This window comes from Cervus elaphus, chromosome 20 (genome assembly GCF_910594005.1).
Source record: "Cervus elaphus chromosome 20, mCerEla1.1, whole genome shotgun sequence".
NCBI lineage: Eukaryota > Metazoa > Chordata > Mammalia > Artiodactyla > Cervidae > Cervus > Cervus elaphus.
The window spans coordinates 139,933,107-139,946,456 of NC_057834.1; the positions used below are offsets into that span (position 1 = coordinate 139,933,107).

General features: G+C 50.7%; 1 protein-coding gene across 10 annotated transcripts in view; it reads left to right on the top strand.

Annotated features, from left to right (window-relative positions):
• FARP2 (FERM, ARH/RhoGEF and pleckstrin domain protein 2) overlaps window positions 1-13,350 on the top strand; it is a 98,407-nt gene that overhangs the window by 40,652 nt on the left and 44,405 nt on the right. For all 10 annotated transcript variants that reach the window (XR_006336029.1, XR_006336030.1, XR_006336031.1 and 7 more), the window contains 5 exons: window positions 5,231-5,335; window positions 7,590-7,632; window positions 8,771-8,849; window positions 11,034-11,131; window positions 13,031-13,145. Coding sequence is in view for 7 of the 10 variants with exons in the window: in XM_043878805.1 (XP_043734740.1) it covers window positions 5,231-5,335; window positions 7,590-7,632; window positions 8,771-8,849; window positions 11,034-11,131; window positions 13,031-13,145 (440 nt within the window). In the remaining 3 variants the exon portion in view is untranslated. The remainder of the gene's footprint in view (window positions 1-5,230; window positions 5,336-7,589; window positions 7,633-8,770; window positions 8,850-11,033; window positions 11,132-13,030; window positions 13,146-13,350) is intronic.

Here is a 13,350-nt window from a genome sequence, read left to right on the forward strand (position 1 = left end):
TCTGGAGGGATCAGTGTGAAAGGTGAAAGGTCGCTTTCCCTGAACTCCCAGAGCTGTTTGAGTCCTGCTGTCCCTGTGGCGACCTTTGTACTGAGGAGTCACCTACACAGTTGGGCGCACGGCCCCTTGGAGTGCAGCCTGGTGAGCCGTGTGTGCACGTGCCCCCTCCCCTGGGAGCCGGCCAGAGGCCCCCTTGTGCCCTCACAGCCCCCACAGAGCCACTGCTTTGATCTTCAGACCGTAAAGCGGTTTTGCAGATCCTCAGTTTGCTGCGAATGTAATCATACAGCATGGGCACTGACGTCTTCAGTGATCAGCATCGCTGCTCAAAGCAGTGGTTTCTTTTGTTTCATCGCTGGGTCATATTTCATTGTGTCAACAAAACCACGTATTATTTATCCACCCTGTCTGATGTTTCCGTTTTTGCTGTAAATAAAGCTGCTGTGGACATCCGTGCTCACGGCTTCTGTTTGCATTGACAGACGTTCCTGTGGCGTGTGTGCCCGGGGCTGACCACGCAGTCACAGGCGTGTGTGGGGCTTCGGTGGAGCCTGTCTGTCACTTTCCCCAAGAGACCCGCAGCCTCACATCCCCAGCCATGTGTACGCGCGTCCTTGCCAGTCGCGGCACCGCCGGGCCTCTTGCTTTCAGAGTCCTGGGGGCTCTGGTGTAGCATGGGCAGTCACACGGCGCAGCTCTTCTCTTCGTTGGTGGTGTTCAGTCGCTCAGTCGTGTCTGACTGTGTGACCCCACAGACTGTAGTTCACCAGGCTCCTCTGTCCACGGGATTCTCCAGGCAAGAACACTGGAGTGGGTTGCCATGCCCTCCTCCAGGGGATCTTCCTGACCCAGGGATTGAACCCACGTCTCCTGCATTGGCAGGCAGGTTCTTTACCACCGAGTCACCTGTGAAGCCCCCTTCTTACTGTGTATTGGCCATTAAATATGTTCTTTGAAAGTGCCTATTCAAATATCTTGCCCGCTTCTCTTTAGATGAACTGTCTTCTTTTCCCTTATGATTTGTGGACCGTTGTTGGACTTTCGGGTTCCAAACATCTAGTTTATGACTTGCCGATTTCATGCCTTCCCAGTGTCCTCTGATGTCTAGAAGTTTGGTTTTAAGGTGGTCCATTTCCCCAGCCATTCTTCTGTAGTTTAAGTGTCTTCTCTGTCACGTGGCCCGGTTCTCCAAAACCAGCGGTCATTCCTAGGTCCCTGTGCCCCTTCCGAGGAGGGTCTGCGCCCCCCTGCAGTCCGCACGTGTGTTTACAGGCTGTGTCTGTCTGCGCAGCGGCGCCTGCGCTGTTCTGCAGCCGGCTGTGTTCTCACAGTTCGCCTTGGTGCTCCTCTCACTTCCGTGCGGAGAGCGGCCTAGCGGCCTGGCCTGTGCTGCAGCTTTGGGCCGCATTAACCGTCTGCTGTGAGAAGCGCTGTGGTGACGAACGTTGTTCTACACGCGTGGCTCAGCACCTGTGAAACACGTCTTTTGGGGCCGCGCCGTGTGCCTTGTGGGACCTTAGTCCCCTCCAGGCATGGCCCCTCAGCGGTGGCGCGTGGAGTCCTCCTCACCGGGGAGTCCCGAGAGAGCTCCGAGGAGTGGGGGCTTGAAGACCGCGGCGGACATCTCGGTCTTGGTAGCTGGCTGGCCCGTGGGCTCCGGAGATGGTCTGTTTGCTCCCCCTACCCCACAGGGGGCCTTCTCCCCCACTCCCCGACTCGGCGCCTTCAGACCCCGCCCGGCTGATGGACAGAGGTGGGTCTCCGTGTAGTCCATCTGCGTTCCTCTAACTCCGTCTCAACGTCACCTAGGTTTCTGTTTCTGTCAGCAGCCTGTCCTTTTGCCCATTTTCTATTCGGCTACAGTTCGCGTGTTTGAGAGAAATTAGCCCTTTGTGATGTGAGCTCTGAAAGTTTCTCGTTTGTCTTGAAGACGTCTTCTGACTTCACAGTGTTCCCTTGTGTGCAGATGTTTCCATGTTAGTGTTCAGTCTCTCAGACCCCCTGTGATGGCTGTTAGCTGCTGCTATGGCCTTCTCCCACACGGAGTACCAGACAGATTCATCTCACTGCAGGCCTTACGTGGGTAGGTGCTTATGTGTTTAGAGTTTATTCATCTTGAACTTAGTGTGTGAGATAAGGATACACCTAGTTTTTCCAGATGGATAACCAATGGAATTTATTGAATAGTCTGCTTCCTTCCCCTGGTTGATCTGAAATGTCACTGTTACCAGACGTTCACCTGTTTTACGTATTTGGGTTTATTTCTTCACCTCTCGCTCTGTTCCCCTGAGTCATCTGTGCGGACGTGCACCAGATGTTTTCATTACTATGGTTTCTCAACAATTTGACTGTCTGCTAAGGCTCATCCTCTCTTACTTTTTCAGAATTTTCTTGACCTTTCTTGCATTCTAAAAAAAGTAATATATCAGCTGTGGAATGAGCCGATCCTTTCCTTAAAGAACCCTCTTGGTACTTTTATTAGGGCTGCCAGGAGTCTGTGTGGCAGCGGAAGGAGAACCGACGTCCCTGTGGGTATCTCTCCAGGATGGTGGCTGCTGTCCACCTCTGCCCCTGATTCTCATAATCATGTGTTTAAACTTTCCTCCATAAGGCTCTCTTTTATTGGAAGTTTATTCCAAGATATTTCAGCTCTTTCATTGCTGTTCCAAATGTGGTTGTTTCTTCATCTCTGTCCTAAAAGGGCCACTGATATCTGTACAGTAATTTCCCCATCTCCTACATGAATCCCATCTTTTGTGTAGTGAGTTTCTAGTTGATGTTGTGCGTTGAAGCTCGTAGGGCGGACGTCACAGGACCTTGACCCGGAAGGCCTGCATCTGTGTTCTCTGTGAGCTGTATCTTCAGGGAGATCACTTTGAGTTCACCTCTCTGTCCTGACAGAGTGCTCATTCCGTGGTTCTCCGTGAGCATCCCTGCTAGGATGAAGGACAGGTTTTTATTCCTTCAAATGACAGTTCTCATTTCAGGAGCCTCAGCACCTCCCGAGCACAAAGGGAAAAAATCTGGTGGTTAAACACGGATATGTCCCTCTCCCCCCACTTATATTTATTATATCTTAACCGCACAAATGACATGCCTGCTGATGGAAAATTTAGACTTTAATATCTAGGACTAGTTAATAATTGAGGTGAGCGTGGCAGGCCTTACCCCATCCCCCACTTCTGCTCAGACCCTTGAAGATGCAGCACACAGCCTTCCTGACTTGTCTCTGTGGTGTGTTGGTAGTGTGTGTTGTCTCTGTTGTGTGTTAGTAGGGTGCACTGTCTCCGTGGTGTGTTGGTAGGGTGCGGTGTCTCTGTGGTGTGTTGGTAGGTTGCGTTGTCTCTGTGGTGTGTTGGTAGGGTGCACTGTCTCTGTGGTGTGTTGGTAGGTTGCGTTGTCTCTGTGGTGTGTTGGTAGGGTGCGCTGTCTCTGTGGTGTGTTGGTAGGGTGCACTGTCTCCGGGGTGTGTTGGTAGGGTGTGCTGTCTCTGTGGTGTGTTGGTAAGTTGTGCTGTCTCCGTGGTGTGTTGGTAGGGTGCGCTCTCTCCGTGGTGGGTTGTTAGGGTGCGCTGTCTCTGTGGTGTGTTGGTAGGGTGCGCTGTCTCTGTGGTGTGTTGGTAGGGTGTGCTGTCTTCGTTGTGTGTTGTTAGGGTGTGCTGTCTCCGTGGTGTGTTGGTAGGGTGTGCTCTCTCTGTGGTGGGTTGGTAGGGTGCGCTCTCTCTGTGGTGTGTTGGTAGGGTGTGCTGTCTTCGTTGTGTGTTGTTAGGGTGTGCTGTCTCCGTGGTGTGTTGGTAGGGTGCGCTCTCTCTGTGGTGGGTTGGTAGGGTGCACTCTCTCTGTGGTGTGTTGGTAGGGTGTGCTGTCTTCGTTGTGTGTTGTTAGGGTGTGCTGTCTCCGTGGTGTGTTGGTAGGGTGTGCTCTCTCTGTGGTGGGTTGGTAGGGTGCGCTCTCTCCGTGGTGTGTTAGTAGTGTGTGTTGTCTCCGTGGTGTGTTGGTAGGGTGCGCTCTCTCTGTGGTGTGTTGGTAGGGTGTGCTGTCTTCGTTGTGTGTTGTTAGGGTGTGCTGTCTCCGTGGTGTGTTGGTAGGGTGCGCTCTCTCTGTGGTGGGTTGGTAGGGTGTGCTGTCTCTGTGGTGTGTTAGTAGGGTGTGTTTTATGAAAGGGAGACACAGTGTATAGAGACGGAAACTCCTTTTCTTGACTGAACTGTTGTCCTGACTCTGTTCCATGATGGTCCATACAGAGTTCCGTGTTCTTCTCGAGGGATGTGTGATTTAATTATGGATGCGTCCATCACTACTAATTTTACAATTCTTTGCCCGTCTGTCCTTGCGTGTTAGCTCTGTAGCTGTTCTGGGTTATCTGCAGAAGGAAGTGAAAGTGGAGTTGCTGGGACAAAGGTGTGTATGAGGTGTTTTCACGTCGTCCAGGCAGTGAATGTGGTTTCCCCGCAGCCACGCCACTCTCTGCGAGCATCATCATAACCTGTTTGATGGGTGAATGGGATACCTCACTGTTTTCATGTATTTATCACCAGAGGGCTTGAGTTCCTTTGTCTGCCTGAAGCCATGCGTATTTCTTCACACAGTTTGTAAGAGCAGCATGAGACATGAGTTTTTTCAGCACAATTCAAGATTGTAACTTTGCTCGGTGTCTTTCTTTTCAGAAAATGTTTATTTTTGTTTCATCAAATCTGTCTGTCCTTTGTGCTCTGCTTAGGGGACTCTCCTCACCCGGAGGACACAGATACAGCCTCTTCTGTTCCTCCAGCCTTTCGTCCGCTGGAACTCATCTTTGTGAGCAGAGGGAGGGCTGCCCTCTGGCCGTGTGAGGGGCGGCCAGACACTGCGTTACAGCTGGGGCCCCTGCGGACATGGAAACAAGACTCACCTTTTTAGTAAATGTCGGGATCCTTTGATGATATGTTTACTGAGGCTAAAAATGGCTCCTGTAACCTTAAAGTTATGAAAGAATGTAACTAAACGCACTCTAAGAATGTCAGATTGAGGCCTTTTTAGCTTCACTGGGTGTCAGTTTCTGGGAAGGGAGAGCCTGTTTCATCTGTTTGCCCTGTGACAGTTTGTGAGCCTCATCAGAAGGGAGAGGGAAGCAAGAAGTTAAGGTAGCAAAGTTTTGCCTGTGGGGAAGGACTCATGCCCAGCGTTGGTAAACCTTTGTTATTGAAGGTCATGTAATTAATCCTCCTCCTGTTTTCTCTATCTCATCCCAGCCTAAGTGTGATGGCCAGGTGTTACTGACGCAGGTGTGGAAGCGCTTGAATCTGATAGAATGTGACTACTTCGGCCTGGAGTTTCAGAACGTGCAGTCCTGCTGGGTACGTGCTGTGGTGTGTTTTTGAAAAGAGGCTCCGGATGAGCTGCGGAATGCTGACGGTGGTGCTCCTGGGCCAGTGCCCTGGGAACTGCTGGCATGATGCGGGCAGGGCACGCTGTGACCCTCAGACTGCACGATTGAAATGTCCTCTGTGCAGCTACAGGGGAACCCCTTCTGCACAACTTACAAAAGCAAGTAGCACCTATCTTCTGTGATACTCGTTTCAAGGGTTGTTCAATCACTCAGTTGTGTCCGATTCTTTGCAACCCCGTGGACTGAAGCACACCAGGCCTCCCTGTCCTTCACCATCTCCCGGAGCTTACTCAAACCCATGTCCATCAAGTCGGTGATGCCATCCAACCATCTCATCCTTTGTCGTCCCCTTCTCCTCCTGCCTTCAATCTTTCCCAGCATCGGGGTCTTTTCCAATCAGTCGTTTCAAGGATGGATTTGAGCAAACTGCTTTACTAAACTGGTTATACTCATTTTACTTAATAGATGAACCGTCAAAGTGTGGAGCTTTAGTGTTTATAGGTGGAAATGTTTTAAAGAAACCAAATGACCTGTTAGTTCAAAGAGCACGTCGGCATCATGGAGCCACGGCCACCCCATCACACAGTAGTCCTCTCGTCAGCTTGCTGCTTACAGAGGCAGTGGGTGCTGACATGTGTATGGACTTAGCAGATACCCCCTACATACACACACACACCACACGCCCACACACGCCACACACAGCACATGCCACACACACACTCACACCACACATCACACACACTCACACACAGACATCACACACACCAGACACAGACATCACACACACACACCACATCACATACACACCCACACCACACGTCACACACACCATACACCACACACACACACCACATTACACACACACATCCCCACACTCACGCCACACATCACATACACACTCACACACACCACACACACACACACACACACACACACATCATACACCATATACACACACCACACATCACACACACACAGCACACACAGACATCACACACACATACCACATTACACACACACATCCCCACACTCACGCCACACATCACATACACACTCACACACACCACACACACACACACATCATACACCATACACACACACCACACACCACACACCACACATCACACACATACAGCACACACAGACATCACACACACACACTACATTACACACACACATCCCCACACTCACACCACACATCACATACACACTCACACACACACCACACACACACACACACACATCATACACCATACACACACACCACACTCACACCACACATCACACACATACAGCACACACAGACATCACACACACACACCACATTACACACACACATCCCCACACTCACGCCACACATCACATACACACTCACACACACCACACACACACACACACACATCATACACCATACACACACACCACACTCACACCACACATCACACACATACAGCACACACAGACATCACACACACATACCACATTACACACACACATCCCCACACTCACGCCACACATCACACACACACTCACACACACCACACACACACACACACATCATACACCATATACACACACCACACTCATACCACACATCACACACATACAGCACACACAGACATCACACACACATACCACATTACACACACACATCCCCACACTCACGCCACACATCACACACACACTCACACACACCCCCCCCACACACACACACACACACACCACACTCACACCACACATCACACACATACAGCACACACAGACATCACACACACATACCACATTACACACACACATCCCCACACTCACGTCACACATCACACACACACTCACACACACCACACAGACATCACACACACATACCACACCACACCCACACCCCCACACATACCACACACCATACACCATACACACACATACCACACTCACACACACACCACACGCCATATACACACACTCACACACACCGCACACCTCCATGCACACACCTACACGCACAGAGTTCTGTGTCCACTCTGCCCGGCGACAGCACACCGTGTGACTCAGTGGTTTACAGCGGGCCCTGCGGGACTTGGCGTCTGTTGTATCAAGATTCGACATGGGGGGGCTGTTCCTGCTTTAAATGTTTGTCTTAAATATAAATATTTTTGTGTTTTGCAATATGCTGATTAAATAGAGAAGTAAGTTAATGAATTTGATATCTTTTCTTAAATTCTCTTTAGATCTGGCTTGAACCTATGAAACCCATCATTAGGCAAGTACGAAGTAAGTCCTTTTTTAACTCTTTAAAATTCTGTTCACCTGAGATGCTTGCCCTTGACTGTTCAGATTCAAGGCGCAGCCGACCGTGACCCTCACCTCGGGGCGGCAGCATCGCGCCACCCGCGGCAGGTGCGCTGGGAGGTCGCTTTGCCGTTTAGCTTCAGGCTGTGAGACGTGGAGGGTGGGGCATCACCTGACTCAGATACTTCTTGGTTACCTGCCTCACCTGTGGGAGAATAGGATTTGCTGGTCAGTACTGCTTCAATTTTTGGCCAATATGCAAAATGAGTGTGCAGCTTCTAATTATGAAAGGACATTCAGGTGACATCTCCAGTCATTTGAACTCACCTGTAACATTTTTAGAACTAAATTGAGGGGGAGAGGATTATGGGGGGAACTTTTGTTCACTTAGAAGCCAAGGCCATTTCAGTTGCTGTAGCATTTTAGCAAAGCAGTTCCTCTTTTCTGTTGGTGAAAATTACATGACTGGGTTATTATAAAATTTCAATAAAGCTAAAATACTCAGATGAGCTAATAGCTTATGCTTTTTCTTTACAGTAATCAGGTTGTCCTAGTTTCATATATTGAATGATAACATTTTTCTTTCACTAAAGTATATAAGGATTTAAAGAATAATGGCCTTTTAATTTTTTTATTTATTTTTATTTTTTGGCTTTGGCACTCTGCTCATGGGATCTCATTTCCCTGACCAGGGGTTGAACCCAGGCCCTGGCAGTGAAAGCCCAGGATCATAGCCTCTAGGCCGCCTGGGAGGTCCCAGGCTTTTTAAATTATTGCTACTACTATTAGTATAAACACTGTCATTTTTTATCACTTTTTTACTCCTAAAATAAGAAGAATATATTTTAAGATTTTAATGTGCAGTCTTTTTTTTTAGGGTTTCAAACTTTTAGTAACCCCTGCTTAATACAGAAGTTTTTCATTTTTTTCTTTGCTGCGTGTGACTGGTACTTCGGACTAATAACTTCATACACAGGAAGGGTCTTAATATCCTCTTACTTGAAAAGACTTGCTCTAACAGTCCATTTGAAAGCACCAGCTCAGTTATGCCAGAACATGCAGAGAGATAGCAAATACAGAGAGTGACTTATTTGTGGACTGTAAATTTTTCTTTCCATAGGACCAAAGAATGCAGTGCTTCGCCTGGCAGTGAAGTTCTTCCCACCGGATCCGGGTCAGTTGCAAGAAGAATATACACGGTAAAGAGCCTGACTGACAGAGCCGCCGTGAGCGGGTCCCGCTCACCCTCTGTAGCACCTGCACGTCACCTGGGTGCCTGGTCAGGGTCCTCCACACAGAGAGCAAGCCCAGTGTCCGTGTCCAAGCTGGGACCAGAGTGTCACAGCTAAAAGCAGCATTGTTGGAGTTAACTCCTCACAGACCCAAATGCAAATAGGATTTAGAAGAAAGATCGTGTTATAAATTTGAGAATTAAAAGAGGGGTGTTAGGGTACTGCTGAACAAATATTCTCCAGATGAGCCTAGATTTGTGTGTGCAGAAAGTTTGGAGAAGGGCATGGCAACCCACTCCAGTATTCTTGCCTGGAGAATCCCATGGACAGAGGAGCCTGGTGGGCTGCAGTCCGTAGGGTCTCACAGAGTCAGACACGACTGAATCAACTTAGCATGCTGGCAAAAAGCTTGTAGGAGTTTTGCCCATTCCTTTACTATTCTATCAACAAAATGACTTTAACTGGGAGAAGAACCAAGTGTGAAAGTCTTTAGGAGTATACGGAGCGGAAATTCTTCAGGGGATCTCTTTTCTGCTGCTTTTTTAAATTCAGGATCAATTCTTTGCAGAAATGATTGAAAGTGTTTGCAGTTGTTTTACCTGGGTATTAAGATTATGGAAGTGGTTTTTTTCCCTTTTGTTTTATGTACCGATTTTATCACGAGGAGTAAAGCAAAAATCTAAAAATCAAGTGGAAACCCAGAGTCGGATGTAAGTGAAGAGAGGACTACAGTGACGATGCAGTGGTGACAGAGTAGCTTCCTGACCTGACGTGGATTTGTATCCGAATCCTCTGGGTCTTGGACCGTCTGCGTGGGTCTCTGCCAACTGTTCCATTGTCACAAAGCCACAAGCTGGGCTGCAGGGAAGCTTAGACCATGTGGCTCCAGCCACAAGTCTTCACAGGAGGGAGGCTGACCCCAAGGACAGCAGAAAATATGAGTGAGCTTATCTTAACGGTGCATTAAATACCTGACATTTACCAAGAAGTCCCTCTTTGGGAACCACTTTTAAATATATATGCCTCAAAAAAAAAAAAAAATATATATGCCTCGACAACTGTGAGCAACAGTAAGTGTCGGCCTAATTCTGTCCTGGGGCCAAGTCAAGTTTATGCAGAAGGTCCTTGTTTTATTTATTAAAAAATGACATATCTGTGGTAAAAGAAAAAAAGCTGTGAAGTTACATGGAGTAAAAAGTCGGCGTTCCCCTCACTGCATGCCACCCCAGCCCCTGCAGGCTGGACACAGGGGGGCGAGTCCTCCAGGCGGAGGCCCCGCGCTGGCAGCCCGGGGGCCTTAGATGAGTGTCTCAGAAAGCAGCGGCAGATGCACGCGCAGAGCCGCGGGCGGCTCTCTTTCTCTTACCTGCGTGCCCGCTGCCTGCCATGGGCGTCCTTCCATGCCGGTGTGCGTGGCTGCCTCCGGATTTGGTTAACCAGCCTCATGTCAGTGCAAGTCTGGGTTGTGTCCCGCTGTTCTCTGCTGTAGTGCTGCAGATAAGTCTCCTTCTGCACACATATTCGTGAGCTCTGGAAATATTTCTGTAGGAAAAAAAGTTCACGGGGTGGGATTGCTTGAGGAGGGGGACGCACATTTCCGGTGTGAGCCCAGTAGGCGCTGGTGCTGACACTGGCGTGTGAGCCCCGAGAAGGACGGGGCGGCTGTCCTGCTCCCCTGCTGTCTCCAGCGCCTGGAGCAGCCAGGTGCTCAGGGCTGCTCGCTGGTGAGTGAATGAATGTATAAATGGTGTCAACCCACCCCCTGCTACACTCTCACCACTTAATTCAGGGTGCCTGTGTCTCAGATTCTAGCCAAGATCGGGTATTATCCATCTCTCTGAGACTCGCAGCCACACTTGATGCTCTGTCCTTGTTGGGTCTTTCTGCTACTTCCCACAAAACTGTGCGTGCGGTTGTGTCTGTGTAACACAGGGAACACGAGTCTGTGAGCTGCCCCCTTGAAAGCGTGGCTCCGGGTGGTCGGTGCCCTGGGGTGTGGTGTGCTGCCCGCCGTGTGGATGCTGAGTGCTGTGGGGCCAGGCTGCCTGGGCACCGTCTGCTCCATGCAGCCGGGCTGTGTGTCCTCCTCAACGTGGGGATGTGTGTCCCAGGGGCCTTGGGCCTGACTTCTGTGTTTCTCCCTCCTCCTAGCTACCTGTTTGCCCTGCAGCTTAAGAGAGACCTTCTGGAGGAGCGTCTGACCTGCACGGACACCACGGCCGCCCTCCTGGCATCCCACCTCCTGCAGGGTGAGTGTCCCCATGCGACCCACATTCATGGGACCCGCTGCGCCCAGGTTTTTCTGAGGGGCTAAAGGTTAGCTTCCTGCCTGGGAGGGGGATGGGCCGTGCGAGACCCCAACGGTTTCCCTTGGCCTCAGACCTCCAGTTTGGGCTCCAGGCTGTACCCTGACTCTGGGTGACATCACAGCCCCCATGACAAGGCAGGCATCAGTCCCTGAAGGACAGAGGAAACCCTCCAATATCTCAGCGGGAGATGCTTCAGAGCATGAAGCGTTATGTGACTTCAGACATGAGCTGGGAGGAGCGCGAGGGGAGGCTGTGGGAAGCAGGTGTGTGCTGCCCCTGTGCAGGACAGGAAGTAGACCCAGAGGCTCCTGGACTGGACCACGTCCTCTGTGCGGAATGGGTGCTCTGGAGAGTGGGCGCTGGACCTCATCTTCCGTGTAGAACAGGTGCTCTGGAGCGTGGGCGCTGGACCGCGTCCTCTGTGTAGAATGGGTGCCCTGGAGTGAGGGTGCAGGAAGCAGGGCAGAGAGAGGCTCCAGCATGTTAGGACCACAGGGTATGTGCCTTTCCTTGGTCCTTCCGTGACACACCATCTCCAAACAGCAAATGTTCTCATAGGTTTCCCATCCTGCCAGCTGGGTCTTGTTCATGGTTGGCAACGCAAGTGTTGAAGCATCTTTGTTGTTATTCAGTTGCTAAGTCATGTCTGACTCTTTGCGACCCCATGGCCTGCAGCACTCCAGGCTTCCCTGTCATTCACCATCTCCCGGAGCTTGCTGAAACTCATGTCCACTGAGTTGGTAATGCCATCCAACCATCTCATCCTCTGTCGTCCCCTTCTCCTCCCGCCTTCAGTCTTTCCCAGCATCAGGGTCTTTTCCAATGAGTTGCCTCTTCTCACCAGATGGCCAAAGTATTGGAGATCAGCTTCAGCATCTGTCCCTCCAATGAGTATTCAGGACTGATTTCCTTTAGGATGGACTGGTTGGATCTCCTTGCAGTCCAGGGGACTCTCAGGAGTCTCTTAGTTCTTGTTTGTCCTGGGTCATCTCAGACGGAAGGTGGTCTTCAGTGCACACCGCCATCTGGCGGGGCCTCTTGCTTAAGGGCTGTGTTTGCAGCTCACATTTCCCTTAGTGGCTTGTCCTCCCTGGGCCTGTGCTGTGCAGACTGGGGGCTGGTGAAGATGCACGGGGCTAGATGTACTGTAGGGTTCTGACCTAGTCCTTGGCTTTAGAGACATGTCAGGCACCTGCCAGGACGCGCCCGGGGCTGAGGCTTGGACGCGGCACCAGGTGGTCCTGATCTGGGTGGTGGGTGCGGGGTGGGGTGAGCAGGTCCTGTTGTGTACACTCTTGTGCCAAGGTGTGATCTTGTGCCTGCACCTCTTCTGTGAGTGTGAGACTGTCTCCAAACAGTATATTGCTTAAAATGATTGGGCTTTAACCACTGTTTTTCAAATAAGCGGAGCCTTAAAATACATGAACTAGAGAAACAGTCATTGTTCCTTGAGAATTTGAGAAGTCCTGAAGGAAAAAACAATTTAAAATACATTATTCCGAAACAAAACACAGGACCTTATCCAGGGTGTGATGGTCTTGAGACAGCTCACAGAGAAAGCATGGATGAAAATGTAGCTGACAGCAGCTCAAGATTTGCCGCCCAAGTTGCTCGCCAGCATCTTTCCTGTTGAGGAGTCAGGAGAAATTCCCTTCACCTGCCTGTGTGTTTGCTTCTAATAGCATAAGATATTTGGGAAACTCTAGTACAGAATTTTGTTTGAGGGGTATATTCTTTTACTACAGAATTAGAATAATTTTTTTGCTTTTAGTTCTTGCATTTGCACCTTGTACTTTTACGTAAGCACTGAGATCACCTGCTGCTCCTCTCTCACCTCAGCGGAAGTCGGGGACTACGATGAGGCACTGGACCGGGAGCACCTGCGTGCCCGCGAGTATGTGCCGCGGCAGGAGCGCGCCCTGCACAGGATCCTGGCGTTCCACCGCGAGCTCGCGTGAGTTGGGCATCATCAGGCTCGGGCGATGTGCTCACCCCGACCCTCCCCGGGGCAGACCGGGTCCTGTGGCAGCCACGCCAGGTCCAGGGTCCGGGGTGGGGTCGTCCGTGCTGCGGCCCTGTGGTCTGGCTCCCAGAGACACGGCCCTGGGGTGAGGTGAGGGTGACCCGAGGAGGGGCTAGAGATGGAGAGGCCGGGCCGG